This window comes from Haplochromis burtoni, unplaced genomic scaffold (assembly GCF_018398535.1).
Source record: "Haplochromis burtoni strain Fernald_Lab_line unplaced genomic scaffold, NCSU_Asbu1 Contig_54, whole genome shotgun sequence".
In the NCBI taxonomy this organism is placed as follows: domain Eukaryota; kingdom Metazoa; phylum Chordata; class Actinopteri; order Cichliformes; family Cichlidae; genus Haplochromis; species Haplochromis burtoni.
Genome location: NW_024582415.1, coordinates 543,783 through 569,874, shown reverse-complemented (window position 1 = coordinate 569,874; position 26,092 = coordinate 543,783). Strand labels below are relative to the sequence as shown.

The 26,092-nt window shown below is 39.2% G+C and overlaps 2 protein-coding genes across 6 annotated transcripts; both read right to left on the bottom strand.

Moving 5' to 3' along the window:
- si:dkeyp-117b11.1 (B-cell linker protein) lies at nucleotides 1-12,717 on the bottom strand. 2 transcript variants are annotated; one of them, XM_042220723.1, is made up of 19 exons: nucleotides 10,728-12,717; nucleotides 7,319-7,344; nucleotides 7,182-7,246; nucleotides 7,058-7,095; nucleotides 6,625-6,715; nucleotides 6,468-6,535; nucleotides 6,354-6,369; nucleotides 6,157-6,228; nucleotides 4,891-4,919; nucleotides 4,168-4,207; nucleotides 3,984-4,059; nucleotides 3,753-3,783; nucleotides 3,531-3,567; nucleotides 3,341-3,443; nucleotides 2,285-2,322; nucleotides 2,004-2,047; nucleotides 1,230-1,298; nucleotides 737-895; nucleotides 1-629 (listed from the first exon to the last, which is right to left on the bottom strand). In XM_042220723.1, the coding sequence occupies exons 1-19, from the start codon at nucleotides 10,728-10,730 to the stop codon at nucleotides 513-515; spliced, it is 1,122 nt and encodes a 373-aa protein (XP_042076657.1). In that variant the 5' UTR covers nucleotides 10,731-12,717; the 3' UTR covers nucleotides 1-512. The 2 variants fall into 2 exon arrangements, with proteins under 2 accessions (XP_042076657.1, XP_042076658.1); XM_042220724.1 differs by having other exon boundaries at nucleotides 7,182-7,207.
- A 79-nt stretch (nucleotides 12,718-12,796) lies between these two features.
- Nucleotides 12,797-25,082, bottom strand: plat (plasminogen activator, tissue). 4 transcript variants are annotated; one of them, XM_005924404.3, is made up of 15 exons: nucleotides 24,925-25,082; nucleotides 20,088-20,175; nucleotides 19,641-19,764; nucleotides 19,301-19,435; nucleotides 18,362-18,472; nucleotides 16,687-16,861; nucleotides 16,399-16,490; nucleotides 16,132-16,306; nucleotides 15,948-16,033; nucleotides 15,788-15,850; nucleotides 15,465-15,669; nucleotides 15,225-15,361; nucleotides 14,417-14,557; nucleotides 14,124-14,272; nucleotides 12,797-14,017 (listed from the first exon to the last, which is right to left on the bottom strand). In XM_005924404.3, the coding sequence occupies exons 2-15, from the start codon at nucleotides 20,148-20,150 to the stop codon at nucleotides 13,850-13,852; spliced, it is 1,824 nt and encodes a 607-aa protein (XP_005924466.2). In that variant the 5' UTR covers nucleotides 20,151-20,175; nucleotides 24,925-25,082; the 3' UTR covers nucleotides 12,797-13,849. The 4 variants fall into 4 exon arrangements, with proteins under 4 accessions (XP_005924466.2, XP_005924463.1, XP_014189747.1 ...); XM_005924401.2 differs by having other exon boundaries at nucleotides 19,722-19,764; XM_014334261.2 differs by lacking the exon at nucleotides 24,925-25,082 and adding an exon at nucleotides 21,813-24,906.
- Between the last annotated feature and the right edge of the window lie 1,010 nt (nucleotides 25,083-26,092).

The window sequence follows — 26,092 nt, the reverse complement described above, 5'->3', positions numbered from 1 at the left end:
TAGATAGATAGATAGATAGATAGATAGATAGATAGATAGATAGATAGATAGATAGATAGATAGATAGATAGATAGATAGATAGATAGATAGATAGCAATTAGCTGCATTCTGTGAAGCTCTTGAGACATTTTAATGCTTCATAACAGCAGAACTTTAGCTTTTGTATTTTTAAAAGTGATGACAGTAAGGCTAAACATCCTCACAGCTAGATCTTACCATCAACAGTTAACTATTCATTACTATGACAATATGGTGCAAACAGGCACCGAAGTTGACGAGCTCTGAACTTCATGCTATCTTGAGGCAGTGTGTCACTGAGGATTTTCGACCACTCTGTGCACTGAAAGTTACCCTGTCTCCTTTCCCTTATTTAAAATGAAAAAAAGTACTATGTGTTATAGATTCCATAAAGATGAAACTACATTTCTGGGATTGACACCCAGTAGCCCCGCAGTAAGTGATTGTGCCATTATCCTCATGATTCGTCTGAACTTGTTGTTGCAGTGTAGTTTTAAGTGCATACAGGGTGGGTTAAATGTGCTGTGTGCTTGGCCTGGCTCCTGCTGTCAATCAGCAGCAGTTGGTTATTCTTGTGGTAAGAAATCATTTCATCCAGGCTGTTGAAAGTCTAAGAGAAAGCAGAAGATAAAGAGAGAAGTGTGATTAAATTATGCCCGGAATTCTTCATAGGCTTCAGTAACTCCTGAATTTTTATATCCTGCTTTGTCTTTTCACCTCTTCGTTCTTTTTTCCTTCCTTTCCAAGGGCATAGGCTTTAGTTTCCACCAGGAAGCGAATGGGAACGTTGTACACCTTTTGCTGGTAAAGCACGGCAAGGGTGTAGGGCTGGTGCGTGCTCTGGGCAGAGCTGTATCGGATGAGAAAGGCACCGTCCTGCAATAAGGAGAAAGGGAGGAGAAGAAGAAAATCTAATAAATAAAACTAGATGTAAAAGAACATCTTAGGAAACCTTGACAGATATGAAAGAATAGTCAAGCAGGCTACAACTAAAACTGATAAATGGATGAATCGTGGAATGAATTGGGGGAATGTAAAAAGACTCTACATGCATCAGGGAGAGTAAGTGGAGGAAATGGAAAATAAATCACTGCCATGGAGCCCTGAAGCTGTCTGACTTAGGTTTAGCTTTCGTTTGAGTTTTATGTTTGAGTGTCAGCGAGACATACCATCATTATTTTTTATATCACTTTAAAACTACCAGGTTTACCTTGTTGATTCTCTGTAAGAGATCCTCTGCTGTCTTTCTGTTGCAGTCACCAGCAAACCATTCTCTATCCTGAAATATAAACATACAGCAGATATATCAATAAGAGAATCAAACCCACTTTAATGCAGGATTGTTTATATAGTATAATCACAACAACAGTCTCATGAAGTCACTTCAATACTGTAAGGTAAAAAACTGAAAGTATTCAAGGAGGGGCAGCCAATCAGCTGGGAGGTGAGGGGAAAGACACAAAAAGAAAGTGAGCATAGGGAGACAGAACAATGTGAAGTATAAGTGCATTTACTAACCTTCTCTACATGAGGACGAATTTGAACTATACTATTTACTAAATCATTACATTTCGTAGTAAATATTCTACTACATGAATGTGAAGTTTACCAGTCATTTCTCAAATTAAGATTTTCTGTCTAAAAATGTTTCTCATGCATCTCAAACATCTCAAACTTGGTTAAATGTTTGGTTCTTATATAACACTTCTCTACCTGCGCACCTATAAAACATGTCTCATATATCTATTGAAATTTGCTATGCGTAGATATTTGGGATTGTGTCTCCTTCGATAAGTGAATGTGTAAACCACTACACTAAGAATGAGATACATATATAGAGAGATTTTCTTTTTCTTAATAAGAGAAATTGTTTTGTTTTGTTTTTGGGGGTTTTTTTGGGGGGGGGGGGTCTTTTGAATTCAGGATTTTTGATTTTCACATCATTGTATAAGTACTTTTAGCTAAGTTACAGTTCACCTCTTACCTCCAGGCTGTTATGTCTGGTTACCCTCATACCACCATAGGAGGCTTAAAACACATAAAGATAAGTTGTTTGTCAAGCACAAGTTCATGGGAAATCTGTATTTGGCAACAGTCAAATTTTTGTTGGTTGTTTTTTGTTTGTTTGTTTTGTTTTTTCTTTTTTTTAAGTATGATGAAAACTGTGTTTCGATTACATCAAAGTGCAAATATAAATATACTCAAAATGATCATCAGTCGTCCCTTTGGATTTAATAGAGACTTAAAAAAGAAAACTGAGCTTACCCACAGGCTTAGTGTCTGGTATTGGGGGATTTGGAGGGCTGAAAAATAGAAAAGAAGGCTAACATTAGACACTAACTTTAATTCTGACATGCACACACTTGCAGGTCTTGTGGATGGGGGTCAGCTCTAGTGATAACCTCAGGGTCAGGTGCTGTGCCAGAAAGTGATAATCCACCCAAAAAAATCATTGCCTGTATTTAAGGTGTAAATTATTTGTTGGCTTACAATCTGTGAAATACACATCAAGTATATCTATCATTAACGAGATAAAGGCATTCTGAGCCTATCACAGGTTAGAAGTATATAAAGAAGTTCTAGAAGTTCTATAAAGATGTGTTTTTGTGTAGAAGGGAGTGGTTTGATTGTAATGTAGGTATAATAACCCAGTGTCATAACAATACGTGTAAAATGTGTCATTTCTTTACGTTATATATAATCCCTTCATATACTACAGTCTATACTAACATAAGCAATGACATTACACTTAAAAAACACATCTGAAATTACTTTTTGGCACAACACTAAAGAAATGTCAAAAATTGCAGTTCCTTTAATGGCCACTTGAGGCTAGCACTAAAAGTGAGTGAATCCCTACAAATTCCCAATGTAACAGCAGAAGCAAGCAGCGATTTCCTCATACAGAACAACTGTAAGAAAAGAATAATACTTTCTGCGAGTCCATTAGGGTCTCAGTGATGTAAATTTCATCATCATACAATTATGGTGTTCCTGAATAACTTTGAATTTTGAGTTCCCAGTTGCAACTGAAAGTAAACAATAGTAAAACCATAAAACGTTTGTGTATTTGTGACTCACTAAATAAGCCATATGCATGCTATGCTGTAATGCTAGTGACACATGAACAGCTCTACCTATCTTAAGAGCCAAAGCGGACATAAAAGAAGTAAAACAAAATCACCAGACATGCATGTGAAGCTGACTTTGAAGGAAAAAACCACCCAATTAAAGTGTTCCCAGAATGTTTTAGTCACAAGTTGTACAATATATACACAGTATATATAGATGCACAAATTCTTTGTATTTGTCAGCTCTTACCTGGCTTTAGGTTCCTTCAGGATTGCTGGCAGATGCGGCTTAGCACCAGGAATTGGTGGAGGGGGCTTTGCAAAAGTGGGACGTTTCTCTTCTGCCGAAGGACCTATAGAAGCAATGTATGTACTCCTTATATCTTTTGACTGTGAGCTGTCTGGATCTATTTAATTAGCAAGGAAGATGTGGTTCTGACCTCTTTTTCTGTCCTCTAATGGAGGCAAAACAAAATTCTGGAAAAAGGGAATAAATGTTACTGCTGTGTCATACCTGTAAGTTTAATTTCAGACACTGGAAATGGGAATATGGGGTAAGAATTTAAAACTCATCTTGTATCCTGACAGCTTACTTTAAATCAGGACCCAGCTTAGCATAAGAAAATTAAAGATGAAGCACAGAGATTAATAGACACACTCACAGACTTATCTCTGGGGATTGAAGGCTTCTTCCTGCAGACAGTGAGAGGGCTAATGTTTATTGCATATTTACTACCAGGACTTTAACACATAATTTCCCTATTATAAATACCATATTTGCATAAAAAAATGCACATGATTGTCTAGAATGCACAGCTATAAAGACATATTGTATCATAGCTTGCCAGCAAATAGGATGAAAGCTGCTTTGAAACAGAGTGAGATGAACTTACAAGGGTATTTGAGGAGGTGCCGGTGTCCTGGGAGACAGAGGCATCTTCATGGGCCCACGCGGGGGAGGAGAGCAAGCTGGAGAGAGGGGGGAAAGTAAAAGTAACTTCTGGTTTTCAAACACTTTCATATAAACTTGTAATCAATGCCTCAGAACTACTGCCTATGTAGTGTGTTTGAACTTACCTGCTTCTGGTTCTAAATAAAGGTCATCATCATCATCGTCCTGTAACGCAAACCAACAAATATGATATGCAAAGGGGCATTAACCTTCTCCATACAGAAGAAAACATCAAATTACATTCATGCAGCTGTGCAGGTATTATTGGCTTTTGGTATTAGTGACTTATCTAAGATTTAATGTTCATGTAAATGTTTATCTAGGCATGGTTAGCTCTGTTGCTTCACACTAAGACAGTCCGGAGTTTGACTCCACCATCTGACCGGGACCTTTCTGTGTGGACTTTGCATGTTCTCCCCATGTTTGTGTGCGTTCTTTCTGGCTACTACAGAGAAACATGCAGTTAGTGGGTTTAGGTTATTTGGTGATTCTAAATTGCCTATGGGTGTGAATGTGCGTGCGAATGGCTGTGTCCTTTGACACACTGGCGACCTGTTCAGGGTGTACCCCGCCTCTTCCCCTATGGTAGCTGGGATAGGCTCCAGCCCCAGAATACCCATCCATCCAGAAGAAGATGCATGGGTATTGGTACATTTATGTAGTTGTTGGTGTAGCAAAAGACAACTGACTGCTTATAAAAGGCCCTTAAGAAACAACAGCCCCCTCTGAGTGCAGACATGTCGTGGGTGACTCCTTGCACCTCCCACACACACACTCAAACTGACACTCTTTTGTGTGTATATTATTACACACAAAAGAAAAAGAAAATATAATAATGTTTAAGTCACCGGTTCTTCAGTTGGATCCAGGTACACATCTGAAATGCAGAAAAAAAGACTAGTGATCTATGTTGCCATATCACAAATATACAGTGGTGATGCTTACCAGCATGTGCACACAGAATGAAGCACCTATTCAGTAAGTAATTAGAATAATCCTTAACCTCCTAAGACCCGAACTCTTCCACGGCATGCATTTTTAATTTCTCTTTGATATTTGGGCATATTGGGGCCCAATGAATGTAAAAACAAAGAATTATCAGATTTTTTTTTTTACCTTATTTTTGTTTTTAAGAAAAATAAGAGCCACATCTGAGGATACTTATTTAAAATTTTGATAGAATAGTAGCAGTATAATGTCCTTGTAAGTGGATATCAGGCCCTTGCAGAGCAAAATTGAGTATTTTGGTCTAAATAAGCCAAAATGTGATGTCCACTTATGTGGACGCCAGGTAGGAGCTTAAGTTAGTCGTCTGTTTACGACACAGCACCAGCAATGAAAGTGACTACCACAAATCTATTTACCTATGTAACATACTTAAAATACGCAATATTCAAATGAAAAATAGGCCTGTTTACATTTTCAGATTTTTTTTTTCTACTTCACTAAATATTAGCATCAACATCCTGGTCGTTTTCCCATTTTACACAGCAATCAGTGTCAGCTGAAGCTCTTCGTTTCCATAAGAGATGCATCAATTCAAACTGGGGTGAGAAATGGAAAAACCCATTCTGCTTAAAAGCATTTTCCCAACCCAAAATTATTAAAAGAAAACACCGTATGTAATATGATTTATATAATACTGAGAAATATCTTTATATTTGAGTGAATGTATTTGAGTGTAGATTGAAAGGAAAAAAAACTGAGATATTCATCATTTTGAAATGCAGAAGATTGTTCTGAGGCCTGCAGTTTTTGGGTTCTTGCATCTTATTTTGTAATGTTTAATATGCAGCTCAGTGGCACTACAGCAGGTGGCACTCTCCTCTTTGTTTTGCTCACAGCTCCAAATTATGTTGCTGCTGGAAACATCAAGCAGAGGCTACAAGTGTTTGGCAACCTGAGTTTATCAAGCAGCTTTTGGAAATACCACATGGCTAATAAACTCATAAACATAGTATAGTCTTCATTAATATTATTATTATTATTATAAGAAGTAGTAGTAGAAGCACCCATATCACCCCTTAAAGAATCTTCCTCACAGTCAGTTTTCACTCAGTTACACTCTGGTGCGCTCTTCCTTTAAAATAATATTTTGTGTTGGTGCTGATTACCTTCCTCTACAGGGACTGTCTGAAGCGGCATCATCTTCCTCCCTGGCTTATCACTTCTAATGACCTCAGGTGCTGGAGAGAGATAAATGTATTTATGTGATTCATTAAAGTACACAAATGAAAGCGTAAAAATGTAGGGGGGGAAAAAAGGACTGATGAGATTTTAAAAAATCATCAAACAGAGCTGAGTTACTTACGTTTGCTGATGGCATCCTGCCGTTGCGAAGGTTTCCGAATGAAAAAAACAGTTACAACATGGTAAAACATCTATGTTGACAGGCACAAAGAAATAGACCCTGAGCTTTTATTACCGAGGATTTGCTTGGTCTGGGTGGAGGTGCAACCTGCCTCGGTGTTACACCAGGTTTGGAAGTCCTCTCTGCAAAAAGCAGAAAGAATTTCAGGGGAAAAGACCGTGTTTCACTGTCTGCGGTATCTGTGCTGAAGTTTGCCAGACTCAGATGTTACCCAGATAAACGTTCTCCTCCACTGCTCTCGGTGGCACTTTGACAGCCGGTCGCTCACAGGGAGGAGCTTCATACATGTCGTTGTCATCATCCTGCCGTGAGAAAAGGTTGGTAATCTTAACAATCTTAACAATTATTTCCAAACAAACTATAAAACTTTAATATTTTAGCAGTATGGCTGCCATGAGATAGACTGCTGTTCTGTTCAGTGTGTACCCTGCTCTAATATTGTAAAGCTATTTAGTTTTATCATGATAAAGCATTGCTGCGTATTGTTAATATTAAGACCGGGATGTCTGCTTGATTGTGCGTCAGCTCCCTTCACAATACTTATTGTTTTTGGCCTATTCAGTACTTAAATCCTGCCCCTAAAAATGCCCAAAACTTGAATGAAAAAGTACAAAAATTTAAGAACTTGTTCTGTTCCTACTTACAAATTCGTCCTCCGGCCACCCAAATGCTGCATTGTTATCTGTAGGACACAAGCATATATGAATGAACATAAGAGATGTACAAAAGGCATCAAAGCAGCTTTAATAAAGTGAAAACAAATCCCACCTGTCCTCCTAGGAGGAGCTGGAGGTCTGAAAGGAAGAAGGGAGAAAAGACATGGACAGAGAATACTTTAATACAATAAGCATTTAGCAGGAAAGAATGAGAATGAATGAGGTTTCTGTCTTGGTCATGATACTCACAGGTTCTTCAGTCTTCCAAAGAAACTCTGAAAAACACCAGAAACCACAGAAATTAGTGAACAAATACCCAGATTTCATGAGACGAGTAGCTGTCTCTATGTGACACAGCCCATTATTCTTAAACTGCATGCTTAATGATTTACTTTCAGTTACTTATCAGCTTCATCTATCTGTCTGAGTCAGTTTCCCCTCTTTGGATAAGGTCACATAACAATGGAGCTTTATTTGGTACAGAAAAGGAGACAAAAACACAGTACAAAATAGCACCTGAGGTATCACTGTATCATTTTACACAGGATGTAAATACTTCAAAATGTTTGTAGGGTATGTTTTTGTGGTGTAATTTACTCTCAGAGATATATTAATCTTTTATCTGCCAATATAATATATGAAAACACAGTAGGATAGGACACAGTTCTGTAAACAATCATATAAGAATATCTATCTTTTAAAACTTCCCAACATTAAATAAAATACATAAAATTGTCTTTTTGCAATTACCTATAAGCGCTTTTACTGACAAGCATACACTATAAGACATTTCCTGTTTTTTTCTGTAGACATTAGATAATTATTATATGACATAATTTGCTTGATAATCTAAAGCTGGTTTTTCTTCTCTCCTGAAACGTGCCTCCTTTATTGTCCATAAAGCCCATGATTACAGAACACCTGCTGTATTCACTGTTTCCACCACCCTAAACATAAAGTCCCATAAAAAAGAAAGTTTTCACAGGGCAAGTATGAGCAGCTCTGTAAAAGCAGAAGTTTTGGCAATTTGTTTCTTTACAGTTTTCACGATTGTGTTAACACAATGTGACAATCTTCCCAGACATGGATGTCCCAGCAAATTCACTCCAAGGTCTGACTGTGCAAAGCTCAGAGAAATGGTCAAATCCCAGGAGCTACATCTGTGACTCAGCAGGTGTCAGTTTTCATGACACAGTACTATCAAAGTTTATAACAGTACTATCCTGTATCGTATCCTATGATGCACAGTGCCACATTTGGGAAACCAAACACAGCACATCAGCTCAAACAACTAACTGCTGCAAGTGTGATGATTTGGGTTCGAAGTGAGTTTCAACCGTGAACAGAGAGGGTGCTGACAAAAAAAGAAAAACAAACCTGCTGCAAAATCAACAACTTCAAATTCAACTGACATTTACAGCTCCCCACATGGACAAGCAAAATAAGTTTTTTTGGTCACATTAGACAAAGATTTAGCAATTTGGCCACAATATTAGGAAGGACATAAAGGTGAGGCTTTCAAAACTAAGGACACTGTACCACCTGTCACACAATTTGTTGGAATAATAGAGAATGAATTCTTCAACTTCACTCCAAATCAAACAGCAGACAGTTGAAACTTGGTTAAGTTGGATGTTCCAGCAGGGCAATGATCCTCAAAACACAACAAAACTGGTTTTGGACTTGATAAAGCTAACATTGACCTTCTGATGGCAACCCAACTGAAAATTTGTGAGCAACACTTAAAAGCAAGGTCTGTGCCAGGAAGCCAGCTAGTGTAGATAGACTCTACCAATTCTGCCGTGAGGAGTGGTCAGCCTTCCAGACAGACTATGCTTGGTGATGGTTAACAAAAGTGTCTGGTTGGCGTCCAGCTTGATTTGGAACATTTAACCAAATACCAGCAGGGTCTATCAATATTTTTATACTTTTGACCCTGTGTGCATTAGAATAAATTGGACTTTTTGCATCCAATTCTTCTTTTCTAACTGTGTATGTTATACAATCATTCCCACCTGAAAAAAGGAGCAGTTTTTAAAAAGCCAAAACTGCCATGGCATTCATGCCCATGATGAGGGTATGTCAACTTTTTCCAACTGTATCCTCATGAATGATCTGTCTGGCTTTTGTTTGCTGCTACATCTTATTCAAAATAAGCTTTGAAACAAAAGTGTACTAAAAATATTTGTGAAATTCAAGTTTATGTGTAGCTGTTTACAGCTGAGGTTACAGAAGACGGTGGAATTCACTACAAAAGTAATATCAGGAAGTTGAGTTCGTCCCAGTGCGTGAGGCAGCTGTAGAGGAAGTGCTGATGTAATGTAAATGATGATAAACAGGCAGGGAGAGATCACTTTCTGTCTGTACACACAACACGTCAGGAACCAGGTGTTTCAGTCCTGATAAATGGGGAGCAGGGGAAAGGTAATAAAAAAGGACAAGTAAATCACTAGTCAGCTATTCACGACATTCTCTCTAATCCCAAGCATGTCTACATGTTAAGGCTGAGTTAGGTTACAGTGACAATGCTAAGGTTTGTCTTAAAATAAGAGCTGTGTTAAAACGCTACCTGTAGATGAGAAATTTTATAAAAAGCGGAGCATTTGAAAAAAGTGGTGTCAGAGTCTGTGGGAGTAAACAGGAGGAAAGAGGAAAAAGTCGCACAGCTGTGGAGCGAAATCTGATGCAAACAAGGACTAGACACGCATTATTCAAATAACACACTATTCATCTGTTATCACGAGCAATTATATTTGAGAGGAATTAAAAAATACTTTTCATCTCAGAAACTATCTGCACAAACAGCTGCCATGAAATTTAACATTTGTTTAAGATGGAAAGATTATGTTCTGCCTTTTCTGTACTAGTTATATTGCAGTCAAACATCAAAAGCTGGAGCTCGCCTTTGTGTTTAATGTTTGTTAATGTACAGGAGAATGTACCTGCAAGAACTGTTTGCTAAAAGCAAGAGGAACTTGAACCCTGTTGAATCACATGTGCAAAGAGACTTTTTGTGCTGCCAAAGTACTTTTGTAGCTCTATGTCATTTATACAGTATGAGCAGATTTTATGTTTAGACATAAAAGAGTTAAACGTGCAAAGATTTCAGTTCGAACGTCAGTCGGTGTCTCTACAAGAACCTCAGAGAGAGTTGGGAACGTCTCCACTAAACTGTACAAAAAGATCACAACAACAGTCGTTTAATTTCTCTCAAACCAGGAAGTGAAACTGAAGCGCAAATTAAAAATAGCACCAAACCCAACTGTGATTCAGTGTTTGATCCAACAAAATCTAATAACTTCAGGAAACCATCAAGCAACACACAAACTTGTTTGATTTGCCAGAGGACATTTATTTGGTCGTTACAGATGCCTGCAGGTAAAAGTTTACCTTCAACTTGTCTCTAAACGCTAGTTTTCTGGGATATTTTCATTGTTTACCCTTTAAACTCTCATACAATCACATCTTTAAAATGATCTCTGCCGTCGTATCTTTCCCACACTCCGAACTCCAAAGAAGAAATGAAGGTGAGCTAAAAATAACTACATGGAAGTTTTACAGTGGGCCTCGACAACACCTGCTCGCTTCCTTCTCACTCCACCCAAAGTTATCAGACCATAAACCAAAATATAACAAACTTAATTAAACAGTACTTTACCATTTTCACGACTTGGGGACCCGTCTCACAGCTCAAGTCATGAGGATATGTCTTTGTTTCGGTCCTTGGATGCAAATGCTTTATAGATTAAAAGCGTGTGAGCCAGAGACCGTGTGAATCAGCTCTAGCTGGACTCATTTGCATTTCCTACCTGTAACAGTAAGAGAGACAGCCTCACCTGCTGCTCAAATGTCTGCCTTTAACTGACCTGCTGCACAGCTTGAACATGGCTCCAAATTTCCCTACCTAACAGTCATATAACCAACTGAAATTGCTGATTTGTTGCAGGCAGCAAAGGACATTCTCTTTGTATGCTGTAAAAATAAAATATTAACACAGTATATATGTATTTAATGAAGCTATTACTCCTAACTAATGATAGGACCTCGTTTAGCATGTGATGTTGAAGATGCTTTTATTTACTTTATTGAACCTCCAGGATCATAACTTTAGTGATGCCATTTCTTCTAGCACTATTATAAAAGAAAACTGTTGTGTTTTTTTAAACTAGGAAAGTGAAGGTTTAAATAATGCTTCGGTATGTTTTGATGAATCATCACTCACATTTGGTGTGTAGTAATACACTGGATTATTAAAATACAAATGCCTTTACATTGGTAAAAGTAAACTATACCTTGTAAGAGTAAAACATTACATTTGCTGCTCTAACATAATAAAATTGTTCCCAGTTTTGACAGTTTAAATGGATCTTTCAACCAGTTTTGTTACTTTTTCCATCACTTTATAATTTTATTATTGTCAAAGATCATTATTTCATTAGGAATACTTGAATTTCCATCTTCCAATATATGTTTGAATTTTGACTATGAACCTTTCTGACTGATAAATAATTGATTGGTAGGGTTAAAAAAAAGCCTTGTAAATCATTTTAAAGAGGATGTGATTTAGAAACAGGCAATGTTAGAGACATAAATTATCTCAACTCTTTATTAGGTGCACTTTGCTACTACTAAGACCCTCTTTTGCCTTCTGAAATGATTCAATTCTTGTGTCATAGATTCAACAAGGTGCTGGAAATGTTCCTTAGAGATTTTGGTCCATGTTTACGAGAATGAAACACACAGTTGCTGCAGATTTGTCGGTTGCACATCCATGATGTGAAGCTTCCATTTGACAGCATCCCAAAAGTTTTCTAATGGATTGAGATCTGGTTACTGTGGAGGGCATTCGAGTACAGTGAGCTCATGGTCATGCTCAAGAAACCAGTTTGAGAGTCTGAGCTTCATGACATGGTGTGTATCCTGATAAATGCAGCAACCAGCTGGGATTGGTAAACTATGGTCATAAGGAAATGGGCATGGTCAGCAACAATACTCAGGTGGGCTGTTGTGTTTAAAAAATTCTCAATTGGTACTAAAGAACACAAAGTGTGCCAAAGAAACAGCAGCAGCCTGAAACATTGATACAACGCAGGATGGATCCATGCTTTCATGTCGGTTGTGCCAAATTCTGACGCAGCTATCTGAATGTAGTTGAAACTCAGCAGACCAGCCACATTTTTCCAGGCTTCTACTGTCCCAGTTTAATGAGCCTGTTTCTACTTCCTAGTTGACAGGAGAGGTATCCAGTCCTGCTGTAACATTCCTGCGTTAAGGCTCCACGTTATACTTTCAGACATGCTCTTCTGCATACTTTGGTTGTAACAACTGTTTTTTAGGTTATTTCTGCACTCTAGCCTTTGATCTCTGTTAACAAGGCGTTTATATTGGGAGGACTGCCACTCACTGAGTTTCTCCTTTGTGGACCATTCTCTCAGCAGTTTATGAAATACTCAGACCAGCTGGTCAGTCACCAACAACTATGTCAAGTTCAAAGTCTCTTAAATCACCCACCCTAATGCTTGTTTTGAAGTTCAGCTAATAGTTTTGATCAGGTCTGCATGCTTAAATGCACTGAGCTGCTGTCCTGTGATTGGCCAGATCGATGTTTGTAGCCGTTGAACAGGTGTACCTGTTAGGGTGGCTGTCGTTATCTATAAATGAGACTGAACATACTTAATTTCCTCCAACAGAAAGAAAAAGATGAGCTTAAAATGATCTGATAAAATGATTTCAAATGTTATTTATTGACAATGGTATTACTGAATATGGTAGAAAGGCAATAACAATTATCAAGCAACAATAAATTATCAAGTGGCAATACAGGGATAAGTAAGATATTTAGATTTCTACAAAATAATATAAAACAAACATGAACATTAACTTAATACAAAACTTCTAAAATCCAGATTCTCACAAAAGACATGAGTTTCTTACAGATTTGAGTTTTGCAGTCAATAAGCAGTATACAATATATAATATACATGTTACATACAAGTATGGGCTCAGCCCAGGTGCAGCTGAACTCTTCCTAAGACACAGGTTTCCAGAATGAGGCAGTATTTCCTGTTACCTTCTCCCACAAGTTCAAATCTACAGCGCAACACAGCAGAGTGCCAAACTATTAAAATCTGCAAAAACAAGCAGAATCTGAACCAGCAGATTGTGGTTTGGATGAAGGCCCTTTTGTGAGCAAATGCAGAACATTTTGCATTAAACTAATTAAGTAAATGTATCTCTCAGCTATAAGACAAGTCCTCCTGACAAAGGACTTTAAAATGCCCTGTGGAGAAACATCCCCATGTGTTTCACTGTACTCTGCAAAGTAAAGGCCTATTTGAGTGAGGATTAAAAGTGCTTTTGATCTTAAGCGTGCCACTGTGTCATTTTGTATAAACAAGTATAAATCAACCACAAAAAGCAGAGGGATATCCATATTTTTTCCTATTTATCTAGATAGGTTAACTGCCAGTGCTCAGGGGGGGAAACAGCTTTAAAACCTCCCAGAAAGAAGGTAAAAAATGTGTTTTCAGTTCATCTTTTCACTTTCACACTGAAGACTGTAACGAACATAAAACCCAGGAGCACAAAAACTCCCGATTGAGGTCTTTCGTGTGTGTCTCTGTAGAAATGGCAATTATCACATAAGCTTTCTGTCTGGTGGGATCTAGAGCCAGCCCTCAACAGTCCAGTGGGTGTCTCAGTCTATCAACTTAATGATAAACATATTTGTTCCACCCTCTGCGTTTGGTCTCCAGCATCTCATTTGCATCTTCTTTTGATTTAAACCGGGTTTGCTTTAACTATGTTGTTAATCCAGTCAATGTAATTGGTGACACGGGTGTAGACTCCAGGTTTATCTTTCTGGCCACACCCATCGCCCCAGCTGATCACACCCATCAGAGTCATCCTGTCATTGTATCTGCAGACAAGCGGGCCACCAGAGTCTCCCTGTAATTGAATCCAAGAAGCAAATTTAAGGGAAAGTGTAAAGAAAATAAAAGTTATAATGTTATGAGCATGATTTAACTGTGAGGATAAGTGTGGGTGTTCTCACCTTGCAGGCGTCGTCCAGGCCTCGAGTGTCACCAGCACACAGCATGTTTGAGGTAACTGTGCGTCCAGACAGCACCCCTGGGACACAGCGCTCTTTGGGCCACAGGCGAACATAACCTCTCTTAACACGGTCAGAATACTCTGGAGAAACTGTGAAGAGAGCGTTGCATTAGTTTAGATTGCCTATACTGTCCCCTGCTGCTCAGATACTTAAAATGACACCAACTTGTCTGTGCGATAAGTACAGTAGTAGCCATAAAAAATGAAAAAAAGGCTATGATTTAGTTTTCTTACATTCTGCGTCTTTTCCGTAGCCTGAGATCTCACACTCAGTCCAGTCGGGCAGCACCAGCCCACGTTCGGGCAGACACGCCGGAAGAACTTCTGGAGAGTTTACAGCACAGATGCCAACGTCCGTCTTAAGTTTCAAAATAGCTGCAAGTGGAAAGTGACCAAAGGAAAGTCAAGGCAATGCACTGGGAAAATGTGGGATGAAGACTGAGAGTTGAGTTAAAGTTTTAACAAGCCTCTGCTGCCCACTTAAGCTTCCATATCATTACTGCTGGAGGAAAACAAGTTCACTAAAGTGTCTCATTCTGTTTTCATTATTAACATTGAAGTATGACTAAAGTAGCCTCAATTCTCCACACAAACAGTTTGACTAAGAGCTCTTTTTTTTAGTCTGGCAATGATTGTGTGCTTATAAAGAGGACCTTGGTGCAGCTTTTCAGGTCATGTTCTTAAAATTAGACATTTTTGGCCCCTTTCACCCTACCTTCTTGCAGAAAGTTTGAAATACAGTCGGGAGGGGCTGCTGTGGCTCAGACCAAATCATACAAAGCCAAAAGCTCAAAGATATGACCAAAAGTTCAATTGTGTATTTGTGTCTCTGGATTAAGGTACAAGCGATACCTTTCTTTGTACTGACTATGAAATTAATCTTAAGTTTACGCACTGTATTGAAAACCTAATTTGGGCTACAGGTTTACACTGCTGTGTTTAAAAGTTTATTTTTAAACTTTTATATTAATAAATGAAAAGTTCGAAACAAAGATAAAAAATATTGGATTATTGTTTCTGTTACAATGAAATGTTCACTCACCGATGTCATTGTCGTATGTTTCCTTGTCATATTTCTCGTGGATCCAGAGTTTCTCGACGCTGAAAATCTGCTCGCTGCTGGAGTTCTGTTTCCGAAACGTTCTCCCCAAAATTACTTGCAGTTTATTTACATCGTTTCTGAAAAGACAGAGCGCACTCGTTTGTTTGCTATATGGCAAACACGTTCGACTAGTGTTTAGTGTATGTGCGTGCATGTGTGAAAGCTGGAAGTCAGTGCTACCTTTCTTCAAAGCAGTGTGCAGCAGACAGGAGCCAGCAGGAATCAATGAGGATTCCTCCGCATAGATGAAAGTGCTTTTTGTGACGGGGTTGGTAAAAATTTATGGCCGCCTGCCACGGCTGCTCCGTGATTTCACTCGCTCTGCCTCCAAACATGCGGAACGATGGTTGGGATAAAGTGTTGTCTAAACGCTTGCCACATGTTCCTACAGAAGAGACAGGTTGGAGAATGATGGTTGAGCGACAGTAGGATTAATCGACACCCAGAAGGAGGGACTTTTGGTTATGTCTGAGGTGTTTTCACTGGCTGTGAAGATATCCTACCTCTGTTATTGTTATTAGTGGTGGGAGCACGCGGGTCAAGAGTGGGCATAGGCGGACGTCTCGCTAAAGAAAGGAAAACTATGGTTATCCTCAGTCTCAATATTTAACTTCTGTCTTTGCTATCGCTGCCAAATGAACTCATTGATGTAAAGCAACTCACAGCATTTTGGTACGTCGCACAGCTCCCAGGTCAGAATCATATTTTTGTAGGTGTGACACCATGGACCTGCGTCATTGTCTGGATTTCTGTTGAATAAAAAAAGAGATTTTTTTTTTCATTTAAAAGTAGAACATCAAATGTACTGCAATTATAAGGAAGTTAAAATAGGTGCTGGCCTATGTACCTGCAAAAACTGTGGCTGCCCAGTCCCAGCTCCAATGCGTCCATTCTCCAAGCATTGTACATCTTGCGCTTGACAGCGGGAGAGTCCCACGGGAGGCAGCGAGAGCCGCTCTTGGTGACAGATGCTGTGCCTCGGTATTGCTGGCCAGAGCCGAGCGCACATTCTCTGTGCTTATCTGCTCCAAAGAGCACATATGGACAGATGTATGTAAGCCCACATTTAATGGTATTTGATCTTTCTACATGTTAGGATTTTGTATATCTATACCTTCTGAACATCTGGGCAAAGAACAGAAGTCCCATTCAATCTGTGTGCCTTTATAGATGTAACACCAGGGAGAGCTGTCACCGTCAGGGTTCCTGACATAAGGAGAAACACAAAGACAATAAGGGAACATCTTCATAGCTTCCGTAAAAGGCTCGGATATTATGTTTTCCAGTCTACTCCAGTATTTGTTAACACCAGGCCACCAGCTTTCAAGACGAACAATCCCAGTCTTGTTATTTTTTATAGATAGCAAATGAAACATTCACGCAGACGCTCCAGCACAGGTACCTGCAGAAGTTGTGATTGCCCAGTCCAAGGCTGATGGCGTCTGTTTTTCGAGCCGTGAACCTCCTTCCTCTCAGAGATGTTGAGTTCCAGTTGATGCACTCTGCTCCTGATTGGCTGACACTCGCGGTGCCACGGTACCCATCACCCTGCCCCACAACACACTTCTCATTGGTGTCTGTTGGAGAGAGAAACAGACAGTGGTAGTCGCTAATTTATATATGAGACTGATATTAACGTAATAACTGGTCTGAGTAAGTTGTTCCGACATAATATGTCTTGTTCTTGTTTTTTTCAGGGGTTTTTTATATTTGAAAAAGCTGTAGACTATTAAAAAGCTTTTGGATAAATTATGAAAACATTGTTATTTCTTACATAAGGCTTTAAATTTGTGCCCTAATAGCATTTATATCGCCGATTTCCAATTAGTGGTTTTAAAACAGTGACCAAACATAACCTATGATGATTGTAAATGCATCAGATTTATAGCCTGGCCATATTAACTCGTAGTTTTTTTCACTAAAATCATTTGCCTGTGACTGCTGAAGTTCAGATAATTATTCCACTGAGAGGGTGGAGTGTCCTTCAAGTGATTAAAAGTGGGCCACAGAAACAAAAACATTCATATCCCAGAATGTCTTTCCATCCTTTATGATCCTTATGTCTTCCCTCCAAACCACAGGCCCATGACACCAGTAGTATGAGTCACACAGTCAGACTGTGATCTTATCAAGAGTTACTAACAAGCTTTAATCAGACCACCAGTTTATGGACACACCCAAAGTCACTGCTGCTTTAAAAGCACAGTACAAATCAATCGCATGTGTTTTGCTCCAGCCTGTAGTGCTATTTGCCTATTTTAGGTTGTTTAGGTGTGACCTGTCCAGTATTGGAGACTCTGGTTATTGAAATGTTGCTTTGTCCTAAATATAAGTGACACTCACCTTATGGGCCTCATAGCTGTAAACAAAAAAATCATCTGAAAAAGTCAGTGTCTCTTTCCAGAAATCGTGACTTTGTTGCTCATGAACATCTACAAATTTCATGTAAGACCTACACATTACACCTACAGGAGCTGCTGGGCCATGGAAACCCATGCCATGAAGCTCCTGGTGCACAGTTTTTATACTGATGTTAATACTGGAGGAGGTAGAAAACACCTGAATTTAAAGCCAACCTATAAACACCGATCATATAAACCATCGGTAGTGTCCATCTACCCATGATAAAAGGTGTATTCTTGTGACAGAAAGGAAGGAAATACTGAGTGCAACCACCCTTGGTTGAGCTGTGTTGCAGCTTCTTTGGTTTGGCAACCAAAATTAGTTATTACTATAAAGTTTTTACAACAAAGTTTGTGGATTTCTTTCCTTTTTTATTTACCATCATTTGAGTCACCTAGGTCACCAAAAAACGATTACTGGCGAGTTTTATGTTGAAAACTTGGAGTGAACTCTTCTTTAACAGCTTTTTCATTGTTGCTTTTTTTTCTGTTCTGTAACTGTAAACTGAATATTTGTGGTTTGGGATTGTTAATTAGAAAGAATAAGATTTTTGGCACTTTTGAAATTGAAATGAAAACATAATGAAATTATATTAATTGTTATTTTTATATCTCTGGTCGTTCGCTAGCTGAAAACCCACGATTTAGGTGTTTAGGTGTTTCTTGAATACTCACTGATCTCACACTGAGCCCCAGTGAAGCCTCGGGGACACTGGCAGATGTAGTCTGAAGTGTACACAGCTTCCTTGCAGGTTCCTCCATTATAACACTGAGACACGTAGCAGTCTGGAAGAGGCAGACAGAGCGCCGTTTAGTCAGCCACACGTCATCCACTAACAGTTTAAATAGTTAGTATATGATGGATGTGCCATGACCACTGCACAGATTGGGTTTGAGGCTTGTGTGTCATATACTACAGTGAAACATTGAGGATTATGCAAAAGTCTTTGTGCATGGTTCACCCGGACTTTCTTGTTACTTGTAGTAAATATCATCATAGTTTCTTTTTGAAACTTTTTATGTCAGGTCAAGGATTTCTCTGTAGAGCAGAAGTGGTTTCATGCCATCTGCAGTCCTCGTTTTCATTTATTATTTCAACATTTTCTTAAAGGCCGACGCTTAGAATAACAGCTCTGCTGTCACTCCCAGTGGTATGAGCTCACAGATGTTGCAGTTTGGCAGACTGAAAATGTGGTTGTAATTTGACTGAGGGAGGGGTAATCAGCCTTCACAGAATTCGTCAGTGGGGGTGAAAGTATGCACGAGGGCATGTCTGGAGAATCTAGTTCAAATAATCTCAGACTAAACGACGCCCACTCAAAAACACAGAAAACCCAGCAGCTCTTCGTTTGGATGCACTGAAATAACAGGGATTTGGACACATAACCGAGGCAAGCCAACAAAAAATAATCATTTGAGGTTATAACAGCCCGTTAGAGGTGAACTGAAGTTATAATAGAAGGCAGAGGGCAGTGAGGGCAGGGAAGAAGACTGACAGACAGATAAACAAATAGTACATTTAAATTCTGCTCAATGGAAACAAAACACTGATTAGAAAAGTCAGTCAGACAGTCTCCTTGTGTTTGTGTGTATGTGCATCCATGTCACACTCACTGATTACGGGCACAATATGACAACGCGCTCGTCCTCCTAAATCACAACGGCAGTACTCCACACGCTGCCCCTTCCATTGTAGCCAAGTGTCCCCAAAACTACGCACAGCAGACGTCTCACTATCCATGCAAAGTACTGAAAACACCACACAAACATAAGTATACAGCCAATAAAATGATAGAAAACACAGAAAAACATAACTGTCATACTGTTAGAAACATAAAAACACAGGAGGGAGGAACACAAACACGTGGCTGACAGCAAAAAATGAAAAGACTGATGATTATGAAGAAGAAGTTGGTGTTATAGAGGAGATGAACAAAAGTACAATGAGGCTCACAGGAGGTGTCAGTGGAAGGTGAAGACTTCTGGACATGAATAATCAAAAGCGTCCCTCTGGCTGGCTGCCTGTAAGGCTCACCTCTGTAAAAACGAGTCCCTCTCTTAGTGCGGAGAAGCTCCACCTGCAATAGAAAGGACCAGTAAAACATGGAGCAGACATGCATGGGAACTGGATGAACGGCTTCAGCCTCCAGCTCAAGCAACAGTCAGCGTATGAACTTTAAATTAGACAATTTAAAATAAAATGCTGATGAATGCTATCGCTAGTCAGTGGCACACTGTCATACAGCAAAAACACAAATTCAAACACATTAAATGGGCTAAATGTTTGCTCAAGTGGATAATAAACCACAGGAATTGGACTGTATTGAGATAAGCCCTTGTAAAATATGCAGGATTTTCAGTAGGTTGAAGACAGCTTAAGGTACTGTTCTGTAGTACTTACATTGTCCGCTAGGCAGCAGCAGAGAGCACAGAGGAGCACTATTAGTTGCAGTGACCTGGTCATGGTTTTTCCAGAGGTCTTCTGTTTGCTGGAGTGAGAAAACACATGCACATATTAGAAGCAGTTTTATATGGATATATGGATGGATCAGGGAATAAAACACAGACAAAGAATAGCATACATTGGCAGCTACGTGACTGTGTTTACAATGGTTTATGAGAAATATAAAAATTATGAATAGTCATTTCCTAAAGCTGTGAAATAGGTCATAAATAAAGACAAAACCGACTCCTTCTTTTTTCACTTTCTCTCAAAGTTAATATGTTCTTTGCATATCGAGACATTAACCATCGCTGTCATTGTCACTACGTACACACAGTGAAAACACTTGCAGCTGTGCAAAAACCGGAACAATTCAGATCACTTCAAATATTCGACATTCAGTCAGGTGACTGACTTGAAAGTGAGGTCATGTTCATGTTAATCTAAGCTTTTCTCCTTAATCTGTCACCAATACTAAGCCAACAATCACAGGAAAATGATGAACACTGGTCACCTCCTCCCAGCTGTACTGTAGGTCCTTCCTCCATCCCTAAGCCTGTTTCTGAGAGGAAAGGGTGGGGGTAGGTGGGGTAGCTGTGGGAACCTGGGGGTCATTCCTTGTTTCTTGAAGCCGAGCTGACTTCTTGACTCAGAGAGGAAGTTTTAGCAGCATTTGCAGAGCTGTCTCATAGGAAAGTGAATAAACTCAGTGCTGACCTATATTCAGTTCCCTTATTTTTACGTTCCTATGAGGCCATATCATCCTATTTATTTAAAAATTTACATACCAAAAAAGACTCTATTATCACTATCTGTCATTTAATCTACTTCTTTCCCATTGGGAATAAACAGGACACAGATAAAGTCTTTAAAAAAACTTTAAAAAATGAAAGCGTGATCGCCACATCAAACAACACAGTCCAGACAGCCCTCGAGCGATGAAACGCAGCACACTAGAAAAACAGTTTCTGAACCATCCTGTGAGCTTTCCTGCTCTGCCAGAGCAAAGCAGCAGCTGTGTGAGGACAAAGTGACTCAGAACTTCAAAGGGAAGTTCAAGGAAAAAACAAAAGACCAAGAAAAAGTAACTAAATTTATATTTCCTTTTTTTTGTTTGATATCCCACTTGCTCCATTTCTGTTATAGAAGAGTCTAATTATGCAGAAAAGTGGTAGAGAGGAGCATCTGTAGCTCCTCAATCAAGTGTGAGTAAACATGAGTCACAGAAGAAGGAGGGGTGAGTAGAAGCAAGAGTCGAAAGAAAGAAAAAAGGACAACACTGGACACAATTGACCTGAAAAGTTAAAAAATATCCATATAAAGAATTTCCATGTGATTTTAAAATAGTCCAAAAAATCTCTGACACGAACAAGCATGCAAAGACCCAGACACATCTGCATACATTTTGCCCTCTCTTCTCTTTTGGCTTGTTCTTCACTGAATCACCTTCTGCGGTTGACTGAGCTAATAGAAAACTGCATTGTGTTTTCATATATCAGTATATATGAAACACCCACACCCACACACACACACACATACACGCACATACACGCACAAAGTGCTCAGGAACGTGGAGCTAATCAACACTCCCACACACAAAGATTTAGTGTTCATTCTCCTCATTGTTTGAACAAAGACTCCCTCTCAGAGTTTGACTATGAAAACACAAATTCACACACTCACCATTAAGAACGCAGGTCTCTTGGAGGCTGTTCTTGACTCTGACAAATAAAAACCCTGTTGTCCTGTGCTGTAACCCCCCAGTGGAACCTAACTGGCAGGGCGACAACAAAACACTACTTTCTTTTTTGTTTCCTTTGTGCAGCTGTTCAGCTCAGTGCAGTCGCCCCTCTTTCTCTCTCTGGCCCTGTCAGCTTAAAACATGTGTTTCCTGCTATAACACAACCAGCACAGGCCCCATGTATTTAGGAAACGGGCGTACATATCAACACACGCAAGCACGAAAACACTTGCCGACAAACACTCATCGGATGTTAACATATGTGCATCCACCCTTTCTAGTATATCTTTCATGCGGAGGCCCACTTGGGGGCCATAAAAAAACAACATTCCTTTGGTAATCTTACAGTACAACTATATGTTTTTATATGGTCGGTTTTACAACTTTTAATGCATCTATGTGGATAATAATGCAGAAGCATGGACAAAAAGTCAGACATTTATCTGTCAGGCCTATTTTAATCTGTTTTTAACTAAAAAGTGGCTATTTCAAAAGGAAAATATCTGATATGACTTAAATTTAATGTTGTAATAATAATAAAAGTGTAAAATATGGAATCTTATTACAGTATTCCAACTAATTACAGATATCTATGTAGTCTTTGGTCCACTTTGCAGTAGCAATGATCTTATAACAGTTTATAACCCTAGCTGATCTAAAACAGTATCCTAAGCAATAAATAGCAGTAAACTCTAAATGAGACACAATACAGCTTTCTGGCACTGAGAGGCTTAACACACTGGTCTGATACACCCAGACTTTTAGTAGCTGAAACATGTACAACCAAGTATGCACTCTGTGGAGAGTGTGGTTCCCCCAGTTAGTAGGTCAGTTATGAATGGAAGAAATGAAAGCATTTTCAGAGTAGCAACAGTCAGACTGTGAGTCATAACAGCTGCTATGAGTTGCAGCACGTGAAAACAGCAAACATATGCAGCAGATGATAAGATGCACACAGACACAAACACGCACATAGAGCAGTTATGTTCATGCTACTTTGGTGTTTTTAAGGAATCAGTCTTAAGTGCTGTCCACGGTCTCTGACATCAGATTTTTCAGCAAAAATTATTAGCAACTGACTTTAAAAAGGGTCAGGCATGCTTCTCTACTAGAGACAAAGCTGAAATGTTAAAGTTAGAGACTGTGAAGGAACAAAGTTTACACCTCTGAGTGAAATTCAAATTTCTAGTACTTTGAGCATGTTTGTGGTCACTCTTCCCGTCTCTCATCTACACAAATATCACACTTGATACTTAATAAAGTAGTGAAGAGTGGGAGGACTGTTCACACTGGTGCACATGGGGGAATTAGCAGAAGAAACACCTTTACAGTGTAAAAATTTACAGTTGGTTTCTTACTGGTATTTCTCAGAAGAGGTTCTGAACTTTAAAGCGTTGAACAGGTCTGAACTGATGGTATTGCTGAATCTTTACCATACTTTCAGTAGGTATTATTCTTTTGAGTAAGAGGTTTGCATGTGTGTAGAGTGACTGTTAGGATCTGTCATGGCATGTGATGTCATGTAAGATGTTTCGAAGTTATTATGCATACTTTACTTGGGGGATTTCAGTCAAGCTTCAACAAAGCAGCTGTGATCTGGCTCCGTAAACTCCCACAGAACAGAGAGCAGCATTGTTGCCTTCCCTCTGTGTGCAATATGATACTTTGCAATCTTTATCGGAATGAAACCCAAGCTCCTAAAATGAAGAAATGCAGGTTATGGGAGCAGTTGCTGATGTTAGAAGTGGCGAGATAGTGGAATCTGAGACAGCTATGCAGGACAGGATGCAAGGATGAAGACCTCAGAAAGAAAATGAAGAAAGGCAAAAAAACGGTAGGGTGTTCTGGGGAATTAAATCCCAGAGGTCAGCAGAAAGAGAATGAATCCTCCTGAGTCATGCCAGCTCGAGGTCTGCAGAGACACATGTAGGCATTGATGTATTTTACATCCAGTCTCGAGGCCATTGTGTGAAGTAAATGAAGGTTTGGTCAGAAAGGAAGACTACAGATATATAAGAAGGCTTAAAGCTGTAAGACCCCAGGTGCTGATCCTATGACTCACAAACATAAGTGTAAGGCAAAAATCCAGCTGACCACACTGCCAGGAAAGCAGATACCAGTTACAAACTCTACTTTCTCTCAGCACACAGCAGTACAGATTATCAGTGCGATGGACAACATCAGCGCTGACAGATGCTAAGGAGGAGAACGCTCTCAAGAGCGCCAGCTCAGACGCAGATCCAGCTCATTAGCTACACTCGGCTTGGCTCAAGCTGGTACACAGAAACACATACTGAGGCATTGTGGAATCCAGCTTGATAATACACACACAGTCCAGCAGCAAAGCACGATATCACCATGTTTTAAAGAAGCTGTACAGCAATTTGTGTCAGTTTTGATTACGCAAATTGAAAAGTGGTGTATGTGATTTTAGACTCCCACCAAACTTAGCAGGTGGAGGAGGATGTGGAGAGCTGCTGAGGTCAGGGTGAGAAAAGTATGAGATGTTCCACATAAATGACTTCATAGGCTGCAAGATAGTTTTTTTTCCTCACACAGCTTACCCAAAACTTTTATGAGTGGTGCTGCAACGTGCATGACATTAAATAGACAAAGAAAAAAGTCACACCTTAACCGACATCCTGTATTAGCTGAAACACTTGTTAGTACAGTTTTGGCTGTTTATGCTGTACTATTATTCTAATTATTTTAATCTATGGCATTATATGCCAAGAGACACCTTAATATATCTCTATCACAAGACTACACACCAGTTAAAAAAATGTTCAGTTCCTTTTGATTGTTTTTTATAAAACATGATAATTAATTACAATTGACACGTTTAGTTGGAACCGCGCAAAATCCCTGCAACACCATTATCATCATCACATAAAGCGGATCCAATTAACTGAATAACCTTTAATAATTACTGTTTCATAATAACGAGCGACAGGGTAACGTAGTAAAACGGAGTTTGTTGCAGGAGAATCCTCTGGTGCATGTAAACCTCCACCGCGGTGACATCTTAATACAAAGGAGGAAAAAAGCTCTTACCAGACACGAAATCTTCTGAAAGGATCTCTTCTCGTTGTCTTTGTAGTAACTCTGAGTGTTCTTGTATTTGCCGCTCTGACTGAGCTGGTTGTCCCTCCGCTCCAAGTTTATACCGAAGCGCTCCGGTCCGACCGGTGCTTCAGGGGAGCGGGCTGACGTCAGGGATGTCGGCTCCGGCCCGGATGATGCTTGATGATGCAGCCGGGTGGGCGGGACCATTCCAAGTTAACAAGTTAACAAGTTTTATTCTAAGGTATTTGATGAGGAAATCTGCATTCGTCATTTCTTTCAACAGAAATACGCGTTTTATTGCATAAAGTAGATCAATATAAACGACATGCTATTGTTTTCAAATGTATGCCTATTTATTATTTAAAGGAGAATCTTAATGCGTTTACATTTCAGGACAACACACATAAAATGTGTAACAGAAAGAGAGAGACATATGCACGTTATAAATGTTTTTAAACATTTTTAATAGATAGATGGCATATTTAAAGGATGTAAAGGATGTATGTTTACATATAGTGAATGCTATGCAAATGTGTTGCTACCGCGTTTTTATTATTATTATTATTATTTTATTATTTTAGTTTAGTTGGAGTGCAACCAAACCGAACAAAAACTACTGAAGCTTTTAAGCAGACGTGTAAAGTGGAAAAAACAACAACAAAACACTAGTAAACAGCTCATTCTTCACACAGTAGGTCGCCTCTGGGAGGCTGTGATGGGTTGTGGGTGGTACTATATCACTGTGGCTAACCACCTGGCACCAGGAGCCCTTTGTTACAACCACAATCCCCTTTATTCAACCCATCCCTTCCTCAGGAAATCAATCATTTAGCCTGAAAAGTAGCTCCATGTCGTTTTAAGAACACTTAAGGTTTTTATTTTCTTGGAATAATCCATGTTTATTGTTTTTATTGGCTGTTAAATCTACATTAAATTGCTGAAAATACAGCAATTTGGGGTGTAATGGCTTAGGGGGGAAGTTAGTTTGGCGTCTGTCCCACTTTGTCTTCATCTGTGTTGGATTACAATTGGCTCTCAAGTCTCATTAAGGAAAATTACAAACAAAGACACACATTACAAGAACACAATCTACTACAGAGGAATAAGTTACATTAGGTCATGTTACAACACAAGACTCTTATCTCCTTGAAATTCT